At 38.4% G+C, this 13618-nt stretch overlaps 1 protein-coding gene across 1 annotated transcript in view; it reads left to right on the plus strand.

Moving 5' to 3' along the window:
* The first annotated feature begins 645 nt into the window (after nt 1–645).
* NEDD1 (NEDD1 gamma-tubulin ring complex targeting factor) overlaps nt 646–13618 on the plus strand; it is a 46015-nt gene continuing 33042 nt past the window's right edge. Inside the window, exons 1-5 of the mRNA XM_068561310.1 lie at nt 646–735; nt 3278–3421; nt 6310–6404; nt 10416–10532; nt 13354–13494. Coding sequence (XP_068417411.1) covers nt 3286–3421; nt 6310–6404; nt 10416–10532; nt 13354–13494 — 489 coding nt within the window. The 5' untranslated portion in view covers nt 646–735; nt 3278–3285. The remainder of the gene's footprint in view (nt 736–3277; nt 3422–6309; nt 6405–10415; nt 10533–13353; nt 13495–13618) is intronic.

A 13618-nucleotide genomic window follows, 5' to 3' on the forward strand; every position in this document is an offset into this window, starting at 1 on the left:
TCCTGACCCTGCAGCATGATTTGGAAAAAATATCATAGGCTTTGAAGTCGGATAACTCAGACACTTAGGCTTTCTGTTATTTCTTAGCTTTTCTTAGCATGTCTCCTGGTTTGTAAACTGCATCGGGTATTATCGGCTGTCCACGGTTTCCTCTTCAGGGAAGACATTCCCAAACCCACATCCATGTTCATTTCCCTTTCATACATTTTGTACCTTTCATCTGAGGCAACTCTCAGAGTTTTCGATTTTCATTTAAGTATGTATTTATTAACGTCTGCCCCTTATACTGGACTGTAGCTCCACCGGGCCAGGGACCACGAGCGTTGACCGTACCCTTGTATTCCCAGGCGAAACTCAGCACTGTGCACCCAGAGTCTAGCAGAGTGCCTGGCACACAGTAGGCAGCCAACGAACAAATGGATGACAAAAGGGCAGCAGCCGCTGGCCCTAGCGCCATCGGTGGGGCGTGGAGGGAGCCGCCCAGGCCCGCAGATTCCCTCCCAGGCGCTAGGACCAGGACCCCCACCCAAGCCCAGCACCGCCCCTGGCCCTGGCCCTGCCCCTGGCCCTGCCCCTGGCCACCAACCCGAGCCATCGCTTGGGGCAGCGCCTCTCCCGGTGACGCCATTCGGGGGCGGGACTTCCGGCCGCCGAAGTTTAACAGTCCAGGCGGGAGCCGGAAGCCCAGCGCCGGAGAGGGCCGCGCTGTGGCCCCCGGTGTACGGCGGCTGAGAGGTGAGGTTCCGGAGGGCCCGGGGTAGGGGCTGACACCTGCCGAGTACTTGCCCTCTACTGGTACCCGCTCTCCGGTCACCTCAGGGGGCGGGGCGGAGGCCCCTGGGGTCCCGGGGCCCCGGCCGGCCTGGCGCTCCGGACGGTTGCCGGGCAGGGGTGCGGCGGCGCGTTTGGCGCGGAAGTGCCAGAGAGCCGCGGGCCGGGGTCGCGCACCTCCCCCTGCGACGGGCTCCGGTCGGGCCTGAGAGGTGGCCCGGGTCAACTGGGGTAGGTCGGTGGCGGCTCCGGGGGCTGCCCTGCCCCGTGAAAGTTTGCGCTTGTCTACAGTCCCGTTCTCTTTTTGTAAACCTCTCAAATCCAACTCGTTTAGCAGGCGCTCAAATGCATTTTACGAGGTAACCCCAGTTGAGCAAGACTCCTGCAAGTAAAATGCATTTTGGGTGACTGAAACTTGTAGAACTTTTGTTTAAGCTAAGTGTCGTAGTGGAATTGTTTCTTGTAGCCGCGCTCCCCGAATCCGGGGCTGACGGTGCTACCGTCTTGTGTCCTCACAGCTCAGTTTTGATGGGAGCCTCTTCCTGAGGCTGATACGATGCCCCGCCCTTAAAATGTGCTAGTTCTCGGAAGACTGAGGTTGGTGGGCCCTTCCCCGCTCCACTTTGAGAGGAGGAGACTGACGTTGAATGACTTGGCCAAAGTGACTGTCACCTAACTCTGGGGCAGATCATCTGAGCCAGGTCTAAAGGGATCTTTCCGCTCCATCACGCCGCTCAACAGGAATGGTCTAAGATTATAGTAAAGATATCTTTCAGTGGTTTTTACTGGGTTTACAGATCCTTTTCCAGCACTTCATTGTTGTTGAGTAGGGATCCGAAAGGGCACATGTTACCACCTGTTAAGGCACCAAATCCAAACACTGTGTCTACATTTCAACAGATGACTAACGGCTCTTAGTAGAACTGTATTTATCTGATGCATGAAGCATAGTGAATCACATAGGTGGCTTTTCTAGTTAACAAAAGTTTTAGCTTCTTTATAAACACATTGAAATTTTGTCTCTGGAGAATGAAAGGGCCCTGTAACTTGTTATGCCTTTAGGTTGTCCTCTGAAATAGAGTCTGCTCCTCGTAAGTGTGATGTTTTGTTGATGACTTGGGAACCTGTCTGTAATATCACTTATGCGCTGCTGCACTCTTGCACTGTCCGCACCAGGAAGGTGTGAAGGGTATATTTCTAGGCCCCCATCCCTTCCCTTCCCCTTTCTCCCAGGTATTTCTCAGCATTTTTTTTCTTACCCGTCATGCATTACTACTTGCCTTTTGTCTTCTAGACTGCCTTGGTTTATGAAATCACTTTGTCAGAATTATGTGTTTGAACTGTATACTGTGAACAGATAATACAAGCGAAGGCATTGTAGACCGTGTGTTGGTATAGGGACTTAGTGACATCTTCTTAGGCTGTATTTGCTAATTTTAGACTTATTTGGAAAACCTGCCATGGCGGGATTCTGACCTGCAGGAGTGCTACAGTTTATCGTAAATTTTTTAAAAGGTAAGGAAGTTACCTATCCAACAGTTATTTGTTGAGTACCAGCTGTGTGCCAGGAATGTTTCAAGACTGGCAGTAAACAAGATGAAATCCCTGTCCTGAGGATCTTTATTTTGTTCAAGACAAGGGGAGTCAGACATGAGAATAAGACCGCAGATAGCAGGAAGGGCCATAAAAAATGAAACAGGGTAATGGGATATAGGACAACTGGTGTGGAGCAGCTCTAGCCATGGCGGTCAGGGAAGGCCTTTCTGAGGAAGAAACATGAGCTGAGACTGGAATGATGTGAAGGAGATGACCTTGGGAAATCGGGAAAGACCATTCCAGGCAGATGGGGCTGCAAACAGAAAGACTCGGAGGTGGGAAAGAAGGCCAGTGAGTTTGGTGGCCCTGGGGAAGAGAGGTAGGAATGTGACAGCAGGCCAGTTTGTGTAAGGCACGCCAAGGAGGTTGGACTTCATTGTAATTGTTCTGCAGAGTCATTGGAAAGGTCAGCTAAGAGAATGTGATCTGGTTTATGTTTTAGAGAGATCACTCCAAACACTTTGTGGTGAGCACAATCTCTGGGACAAAAGCAAATGAGTAGAGCCACTTGTTTTAGATAAGATGCCTCATTTTAACTCTTTTTTTTTTTTAAATTAATTATTTATTTATTTATTTTATTTTTGGCTGTGTTGGGTCTTCGTTTCTGTGCGAGGGCTTTCTCTAGTTGAGGCAAGCGGGGGCCACTCTTCATCGCGGTGTGCGGGCCTCTCACTATCGCGGCCTCTCTTGTTGCGGAGCACAGGCTCCAGACGCGCAGGCTCAGTAATTGCGGCTCACGGGCCCAGTTGCTTCGCGGCATGTGGGATCTTCCCAGACCAGGGCTCGAACCCGTGTCCCCTGCATTGGCAGGCAGATTCTCAACCACTGCGCCACCAGGGAAGCCCTTAACTCTTTTTTTAAAACCTATCCTTAATTGTTTTAAAAATATGTTGTTTTAAACTATTTGCAGGTGCAGTCATGCAGGAAAACCTCAGATTTGCTTCATCGGGAGATGATGTTAAAATATGGGATGCTTCATCTATGACATTGGTGGATAAGTTCAACCCACACACATCACCACATGGAATCAGCTCAGTGTGTTGGAGCAGCAATAGTATCCTTTTCTTTTTTAAACAACCACTTTTTGTTAGGTTAAACAATCAGTATCAGTGAAACTTTTGCATGTGATCCATAATGAGAAATATATTTGGCATAGCTGTGAAATATAAAGTGAAATAGGAATTTAGTAAACAGTATATCATATGATGCACACTGATATTCTCTGTTGATTTCATTAAAAACTTATTTGCAATTCACTACATTGAAAAACACTGCTATTAAAAATATGTTAGCTACTAGATGCAGATCATAGAATTAGTTTTGTTATTAACAGTTTGTTATTGAATCAAATGGAATAAGGTAGGTAATGGTGGGAAAAGTTCTGAAAGGTTCTGGAATGATGTTTTGTGTCTGTGTTTGGATATTTGTGGATCTGGTTGGGAAATTAAAGACAGAACTTGAAGGCAGAAGCAAAGGTTGAGGGAAGAGATAAAAATTGTCAAACATTCCCATCTTACTGATGTATTCTCTGTAGTTCTTTTCCTTTCTATCTGATGAAAATAGTCTTGTTTCCCAAAAAGACAGGAAAATTATCTAGATTGAACTTTCCTAAGGTTTTTATGTTTCTGATTGACATCCTCCCTGTCTTAATAAGTTCCTAAATGTGGATAAAATGAATCCATAAATAGGGATTTCTCCATATATCACTATTGACATTTTGGGCAAGATAATGCTTTGTTATGGAGGCTGCCCTGTGCATTGTAGGATGTTTAGAAGCCTTCCTGGTCTCTACCAACCAGATGCCAGTAGCCCCAATGGTGACAGCCAAAAATCATCTCCAGAATTGCTAGATGTCACCTGGGAGCCACAATCACCCTCGGTTGAGAACCACTGCTGTAAACAAAGTATTCTTACCACCTTTTGTATGAAAATGTTCTGTGTACTTGGTATGCTAGAAATAATCATTCGTCTGTGGAACTCATACGCATACACTATTTCTTAAACAACAGATTAAGCTTTAACATGTGTCTGATCTTATCAGTATCAAAGTAGTAATAGTCTGCTTCCTGATGAAAGTAAAAATGTCAAAGCTTTAAAATATGAATGATTCATGAACAAAAACATTAGAAGTTTTCATGCTCAATCTAATAATTCTTGCAAATACATAACAAAAATGATGAATTTTCTTATTGAATTAAATTTACCTCTTCATCTTTCCTTGATTTTGTATTAAAGTAGCAAAATAAATAACTTTGGTGCTCTATTAATCAAACTCATGGTGAAGGGACTGCATTTTTGAAGGACTCTCCAGATATATAGTGGGGTAAGGTGTTTTAAAAAGAGTCACAAATATGTGAGGTTGCTTCTATTATTAGATTTTTATTATGTTTAGAGCTTAATTTTCCTTGTTACTCACTGCATAAAAGTAGCAGTTCTTAATGAGATTTATTATTTTTTTTCCCCAAGGAGTTTTATTAGGAGTTGATACATTTACTGATAAACCACTTAATGGTCTATCAACAGAACTGATGTAACTGTGATGGTGTCCTATGACTTTTGGAAACTGGTCTTATTTCTGTATGGTTTTGTTGTACAAGTACATGTGCACTGAAAACCTTTGTGTAGTTTTATACCTATTGAGGCTTTGATGCCTTCCATAGAGGTTAGTTACTGAAGACCAAGGAATTCCCAGACTCAGAGATTTAGGGACCACTTAGCATGGATTCCAAGAACAGCGTTAATGGTGAGGTGCCAGGGAGATTAGTTTTCTTTTTTTTGGTTCTCTAGGTAATATTCCTCACTTTCTCATGATTTCTAAAACTACATGAGAAATAAAAGGAGTAACTAGAGTACCCTCTTGTATTATTTTCTTTCAGTCCTTTCTTTAATATATTCTAAGGAGAAAAGTAACAATAAACATAGGAAGAAGCCAAGGAAAGGGAAATGATTTATTTTTCTCAATGCTGTAATATCTAGGTAGGTGGAAGTGATTTTGTTTGAATCATATATCATAATAAAATTACAATCCATGGTCTGTTCACAAAATATCTGAATGTTATGTAAATCATCCAAAAGTAATGCAGTTAAGACTTTGCTTGTTAAAAGTAAAGGTTTAAACTTCTGATATTTTAATTTGTTTTGACTCAAAATCAGACTCTTGGTCTTGGTTATATTATTATTGTATTTGGTCATTTTAGTTTTAAAATACTTACATTGTTTTGTGTTCACTGATTATTCCACTTATAATTTATGTAAAATAAGGAAAATATAATTTTAAATTATTAAATTTTAAATAATTATTAATTTAATAATTTAAAATTATATTTTAAATAATTTGAATTTAATTGAATTGAAATAAAGTCAAAACTCTCAGAACATAGTTGCTGTGTAACCACACTTATTTACATTTGCTACATATACTGTAATATTCTTAATACATTTAAGATTAAAACACTCTATCACAAAAATTCCATCCTGAGAAAATATCAAGCTTTATTTTTTAGTGGAAAAATAGGAGACTAATGTGGATATTTGCTTCCTAGCTTAAAATGGTATCAAGCACTGCGTTGCTAAATAGCTATCTTAAACAGTATTTATAGATGAAAAGGCTGGTTGATATTTGCCCGATGTTGCTTTTATCATGCTCTCATTCTTGAAGGATAAAATTAGACCTTCTGGCCTACTCTTTGAAAATGGAGTAGTATTTCACATGGGTTAAATAGCTTTCAAGTGATAGCAAAATCAGAAAGGATAGTTCTTCCCTGCAGTAGTAGTAAAGAGAATTAGTCTTAGTAATTAGTAATCTGAGCCAGTTTTGAAAGCTAATGTATCAGCTATATTCGTTGCTTAATGTGCTTGCTTTTATCATCTCAATTCTTATAATGATAGTCGAGTGCTAGAGCTGCTCATGGATTTTTCGATTCTCCATAACTCTTCATTTAGATAACTTTCTAGTGACAGCATCTTCCAGTGGTGACAAAATAGTTGTTTCAAGTTGCAAATGTAAACCTGTTCCACTTTTAGAGCTTGGTGAAGGGGTAAGTTTTTTTTTTGTTTTTTTTAACTTTTAAAAATCTTAGTTTTGCTTGGGTGGTAATTGCTTATTTATTATGGTGCTGACAACTAAATATAAAGGTGTTTCAAAGCATTATTCTTAACCTGAGCTTAAAATAATACAGTAACACTTAAAGGTGAAATAAGTGTGCTTACTGAAACATCTTTAGGTAAAATAATATTAGGTACTAGGGGAGCAATCAAGGACTTAGATTTCGTCAACTAGGCAGTTACTTTCTCCATTTCCCCTCTGTGGGAGGTTCTCTGGTATTGCTGTGGTTTTTTTAGGATGATGTTCCACCAAGGTCACTGAGTTGATTTGAGCAGAAGAGTCCTAATGAAGTAGCCCTACCTTTACTGACATTGGGCTCAGGACCATCAGCTAAAGAGCCTTATCTGATGGTAGCCTTCTGCTTTATCTTCTGTCCACATGGTACTGCCTGAGTCTCCCCAAGCTCTCCTGCAACAGGATGCCTTTGTCCCAGAGCTTTGGTCCCAGAGCATTTAAATGAAGCTCTCACTATATGTTCTTACCCTTTAGTTTTACAAGTTAATCCCTCTGATTCAGGATAATGCTGGCTTTCTTATTTCCAATCACACACTTCTTGAAAGCTATTTCCATTTTAAATAAGATCTAAATAAAAAGGAATAAGTAGTTAGTTGGTAGCTTGTTCTTTTTTTAAATTTCATAGTTTTCGTAGCAGACTGTAAACCATTATGAATTGTCATAATTTTACACACTGGAGTAGATAAGGCAGCCCAGTTAATAATTGTTCTACTCCAATTACAGTGGAGTAGAACACAGCAGAACATTGGAATATAAGCTCATCTAACGTAAAAAGGACTTAGGATTTCTATCAGTCCTTTCCTAAAGGTATCTGTTGGATTGATCTCAGCATCAGTTCCAGCCCACAGATATTAAGAGACTGGGGCAGAGAGAATGTCTGCTAAGGGTAGGAATGACGTTTGCCTATCAACCTCAGTAAGTGAAATTGAGGCAGAGAGTGTCGCTGGGCAATAAAGGCAAACTGTACTCTTCAAGAGCAGGTGGAACATCTTAGTCATCTTTGGATCTTCAGATCATGTCAAAGGTGGGCAGCAAACATTTGCTGAATTAAATATCAACATCAGAACAATTTCGATTTCCACCTCTACCACTATTTATATATCTGTCTACACACATGCGCGCGCGCACACACACACACACACACACACACACACACACTACTTTTATGTGTTGCCTTAGAACCAGTTTGGGACCTTTTGTTGTTGTTGTTAATGTGTAAAATATAAAAATGACATGATATTTACAAGTGTGACACCACTTTAAGGATTTTGTGAATATTTTACATTAGTTGCTGTAGTTCTGTTTCCCACAGTTAAGTCATATCAGAATGCAGGTTGATGAAAGTGAGATCATTGTAGTTATAATTTAAATCTGCTTTAGTTTACTTACAAAAAATATTTTACAACCATTGGTTTTTTAGTCTTTATTAGTAATTTCTTATAACATATTAGTGTGTTGGTAACCTTTGCTTCATAGGATCCAAGTCCTATTACTTATGTACCATTTGAGATATTAGGCCTTTGCTCATTGGGAAAATAAGGTTTTATCCTACTTATTTTAACATTATTTTTAAGGTGGAACTTTATTAAGTTTCATATTTATTTTCTTTGACTTTGTATTTTACCTCTTTAAAGTAGACAAATTGGTCTTAACAGTATTATAACGGATACGATAGGCTACCAGATAGCCTAGAAATTTGACCTGATGTTATTTTCAGATTTTAAAATTCCACCCATTGCTTGTGTCTTAGGGTACAGGATTTCTGTAATAACCACTCAATTTCCATTAATTATTTAAGTTCATTAGCTACATTAATAATCTATTAACATAAAAAAGATCTTCTATCATTAGGGTAAGCAGCTGTAAATACAGGTTTTGTTCTGAGCCCTTAAGAATAATTTGAGTGGTTTTCGATGATTAGAATCCTAATATATTGATCTTTGATGGATGCCCTAATTGTCTGTTTTCTTTAAAGGTTATTTTGATAGCTCTTAGCAAACTGTCCTGATCTGCAATGATAACCAGATTCTAACTTTTACTAGTCTGTTTAGACTAAAGTCAGTTCCTAGAATGACCTGCAAGAGAATTATAGCGACCATACTGAAACATTGATGTAATGTGCTCCTGATATTTTTGTATGTGTTAATAATTTTGACTCAGTCAGAATTTCAGAGCTGGAAGAAGCCTTGGGGGAGGGAAAGGGGGTTATCTGCACCCTTTTAAGAATCTGGTGCTCTCTTGAGCAGAGGATGTTTTAGAGATGCATGGACTCTCAAGGGCAGTAGATCTAGTCCTCATCTCTCATTTCTCAGGTGTAGAAACGTAGGCTCAGAAAGGTGACATGACTTGCCTACACCTACATAGTTTGCCTTTTAACCTTTAACTAAGTCACAGAATGTCCCCTTTGGAATTCATTTTTCTTTTTTCCCCTCATGGTATTCAGCTGGAGGTGAGAATAATTAATGTAACTACGTAGTGTATCTGAAAATTAAATAGAAAAAAACATGCAATATTGTGCTTTGTAGCATAGTTACTGATGGTACTACCAGATAGATGACACTCATAGATACTCATTGTGAGAAAAACTTGGTTACCTCTGTACTTTAGCCGTTTGTTCTATAAATATTTATTGAACATGGATATGGTCTTTGCTCTAAGGAAACTGACATTCTGGTGAGAGACAATAAACTAGTAAACAGAATACTGAGTGATAGTGATAAGTTGTTATGCAGAGAGCTAAAATAAGATATTGAGATAGCAAGTTACGTTAGGTGGCCAAGGGAGGTCTCCTGAAGTTGTGGCATTTAAGTTGATAGCTATTGACCAGAAGCAGCCATTCAAGCCAAGATTCAGGGAAATTAACTTTCCAGGCAAGACTAGCTGTGTAGAAGCCTTGAGGCAAATATAGTGTTTATGGAATGGAAGATGGTCAGTGTGGCTAGAGAATTAGTGGATAAGGAGGAAAATGGTGAGAGACCAGGTAAGAAGGGGCCAGATGAATAGGGCTTTGAAAGCCAGGTTAATGATGAGTTCGGAATTTATTCTAGGTGTGATTGGAAGCCATTGAAGATTTTTAAATGAGAGACACATGATCTGATTCACATTTCTTAAAGGTCACTCTACTTATGGAGCATGGGAAGTGGGAAGCAGGAGTGGAAGCAGGACAACCAGTTAGGAGGCTGCTGTTGTGTTTTGTCAGGGTTTGGATTAGGGTGCCAGCAGTGACAGTAGATAAAGGGGGGCCCATGTGGGATAGATTTTAGGCTTGTAGTTTAGAGAACTTACTGATAGATTGGGCAGAGGGAGAACAAGGAATCAAGGTTAATTCTGGACTTTTATCTTGAGGAGCTGGATGAATGGGACCTTTACAGTGGTGGGGGAGAGTGTAGAGTTAGGTTCTGATGACATGATGTTTGAGACTTGGGCCATTAGGGGGAGATTTGCTGTGACACTGGACTAGTATCTTATCCTCTTTATAAAACTTTGCCCCTCTGTAAAATGAGGGTTTTAAACTAGGCATTCTTTACAGTTCCCTCTACCTTAAGAATTTTCTGAGCTGTGGGTTGATTTTAATGTGAGATATTCTGTGGGAGTCTAAGACCAGGTTTTATTAAAGGGAAGTATTAAGGGCAAGTAAGCCCTGATGGGAGCCCAAGACTTGCTGGTATTTCCTAAGCTCCCTCTGTCACCACCTTTCTGTGGACTAGAACATGAATCTGGTTGATTTCCTTAAAGCCTTTTTGAACACTTTGCAAACTGTTGAATCCATGTGACAGATAATGAGAAGTGAATCTTTAGTACAAGAATTGCCATGTTTATAGCATTTAACTCAACAAATATTTTTCATGTGCTTACTAAGTGTTGGGTGAGACTTGAAAGTCATCTCTGGGCTCTGTTAAGTTAATGTGACTTTTTTTTTCTTTAATAGCAAAAGCAGACATGTGTCAGTTTAAATTCAACATCAATGTATTTGGTAAGCGGAGGCCTAAATAACACTGTTAATATTTGGGATTTAAAATCAAAAAGAGTTCATCGATCTCTTAAGGTAAGCAACTTTTTTTTTTTAATCCTTACAGAAATGGGTATCCCACAATGTGTTTATTAGGAATAGTTACCAAACTTTTAATTTTGAGCTTTTATGATAAAAATAAGCTGCTTCAGAATTGAAGTGAGATTTGTTAGGGAAAATAAAGATGCTGTGTAGCCAAAAACTTAGTTTTTTTGGTTTATTTTTCCCTCCACATATGTTACTATATTGCTATATTGCTGGGGTTAAAACTTTTTCCTTATTTTTTCACTTTGGTCTGCTCTCGTGTGAGTGAACCGCTTACTTCATTTAAAAAAAAAATATGGTTTGTTGTCATTAGAGATCTTTTTAAGGCACTTTGAAATAATGAGAGTGGTTTTGGGATGACAGTCTTTGGGGATATGGCTTCTTAGTTCTCTGCTACAGTTTGTGTGTATGTATTTGCATCTTGGTAATGAAATGTTTCTAAAATAGTTTACTACTTACAGTTAGTGTTTCTTTAAACAGTTAGCTTTTTGCAGTTTCAGAAAATGAAAATAATCATCATGAAAGCCCCTGGTCGCGATTGTTTTTTTGGACTTCTGTCCTTTTAATATTTGGAAGTTCATTTTTAAAATTATTTTTAATTTTTACGTCTTTTAAAAAAGTTTTAATATGCAAAATTTTAGACATATTTTTATCTGTACACACACATACCTATATACACAGAGAAAGAACTTCCTTTAACTCATCATCCATGTATTCATCACCTAATTTCAGTGATGATCAACTCATGGCCAATATTGTTTTATCTGTGTGCTCATCTACTCTCTCATCCTCAGACCTTCAGAGTATTTTGAAGCAAATACCAGAGATCATTATAATTTTATTACATATCTTAATGTCATTGAGTTAATTCTTACTAGAGAAATAGTATATAGAAGAATGGTTTTCTCTTAGCTAAGTTGAAATATAATCTTATGATTGCTGTTTAAAATATTACTTTTGGAAGTTCATTATTTTAAGTATTAACTAAACTTTGAAGAGTCTTCAGGAAAATTGAAAAGTTGCCAATAATGAGAATACTTAACTTTTATTGAATTCTTTGACATGCCACCCACTGTGCTTAACATATTTACTCTGTCTATCTCAACAACTCTGCAAAGCAGGTAGTATTATTCCTAAGTACAGATGGAGAAACTCCGACTCAGAGATGTTAAAGAACTTGTTCAATGTCAAGCAACTAGTAAGGGCAAAGATGAGAGGCACACTCAGATATTATTCATTGTTTAATCTTTTAAATTATGAAATAATTGAATTAAAGCTATTTAGGGGGATATACCTAGTATGAATAAAGAATATCTTAAAGAATTGAGAAGAGATTAGAAGTCTGTGGCCAGTTTTGTCGCACAGTGTCGCACATTTTAGGAGCATCACTTATTCCCATCCCTCCTTACATGGCAAAATTCTACTCATTTTTCTCCTCAGCTGAATGACTTATTTTCCACAGTTGAAATCAGGAAGACACACCTGCCTCTTTACAAAGTCATAGAAATTGTATTGGACCCCACGTTATAATTTCTCAAATGGGAATGATGCACTATATGTCCACTCCTTCTTTTTCCTTTCTTGTCAGATATTCTTTTCCTCAGGATGGCATTTGTTTGATTTAAAAAAGCAGTAAAATGTAAAGGCATCTCCCAGCATGCTTCAAGGACCATTTGAAAAAGTTGTAAAATAAGTGGAATATTATAGCTACTATTCTTGATATTACATTAATCTAATTACAAGATACAAAGGTTGGTTTGTTTATCTTATTAAGGTATGACATCAAACTGTTAAAAACTATGCTGATCACTATGCTCCTAGGCTAGATATCTCTAATTTAATTTTGGAAAACATAGTCCTTGTGAACTCAGTTTGTTTAAAACTGAACAGTTTTATTTCCGCAAAGTTGATTCCCCTTTGGATTTGGGAGACAGTCGAGTATAATGAGAGGAAAATAAACTTTGGTATATGACCTGGATTGAATCCTGGCTCTATCACTGGCAGTCCTGTGAGCTTGCACAGTTTCTTAACCTTAGTTAACTCATCTATCAAATGGGGAAAATGGCCTTGCCTCCCATGGTTGTTCTAAAGATTAATAATAATATATAAAACTCCCAGCCTTAGTTGGTACTCAGCAGATGGAAGCAGCAGCCATCAACTCTCAAACATGCTTTGCTCATTTTGGCTTTGGGGCTTTTGTTTTTTGCTCTCTTCTATGTTGCAGTGTCAGGTTTCTTTCTCCTTCCCCTAACTTACCTCTTATTACTTTTTTTAATGTTGAACTCAAGCTTTCTGTCTTCCATAAAGCTTCCTCTGTCAACTCAGTTCACAGTGATAACTCTCTTTCCTCTGACACTTTGCCTCTGCCACTCATTTAGCATTCATTCTGCCATTTGCATGTTCACTTAAATGTCCTGTCTTCTCAGTTGAACAGTAATATTCTCAAGGGCAGGGACTCTCATAATAATCAACTTGCAATAAATGTTACTTGTCAGTGGAAGTGAATTCTTTAAGGTAGACATAATGCCATTTAGGAAATTACCTTTCCTTTTTGTCTCTTGTTTCAGGGTGCCTGACCATTATTATGGTTATGAAAAATAAATCTTTATTCCCTGAAAAGACTTGATGTTAATCAGATAGTTTACTACTCATTTGAGTAATTTTTTTTTGGGTTATTTGAGGAAAATGTTAAAGCATATATTAGATTGACAAATACATAATAGTTACAAAACATGAAATTTACAAAAAACCATGAAAATATGCTGTTTGAAGGTTGTGTGGCACTGTATTTACTTTCATTTCTTTCATTCAGGATCATAAAGATGAAGTAACTTGTGTAACATATAATTGGAATGACTGCTACATTGCTTCTGGATCTCTCAGTGGTGAAATTATTTTGCACAGTGTAACCACTAATTTATCTAGTACTCCTTTTGGCCATGGTAGTAACCAGGTACAGTATGGGTTTATTCAAAATAAAGTTGATAAGATAGATTTTTTAATTATCTTACATAAGACAATGAATTTGAGTTTTTAAAATTGAGTATTTTAAATTTGCATTTAGCTCACTCAAAAAA

This window comes from Eschrichtius robustus, chromosome 13 (genome assembly GCF_028021215.1).
Source record: "Eschrichtius robustus isolate mEscRob2 chromosome 13, mEscRob2.pri, whole genome shotgun sequence".
Taxonomy (NCBI): Eukaryota; Metazoa; Chordata; class Mammalia; order Artiodactyla; family Eschrichtiidae; genus Eschrichtius; species Eschrichtius robustus.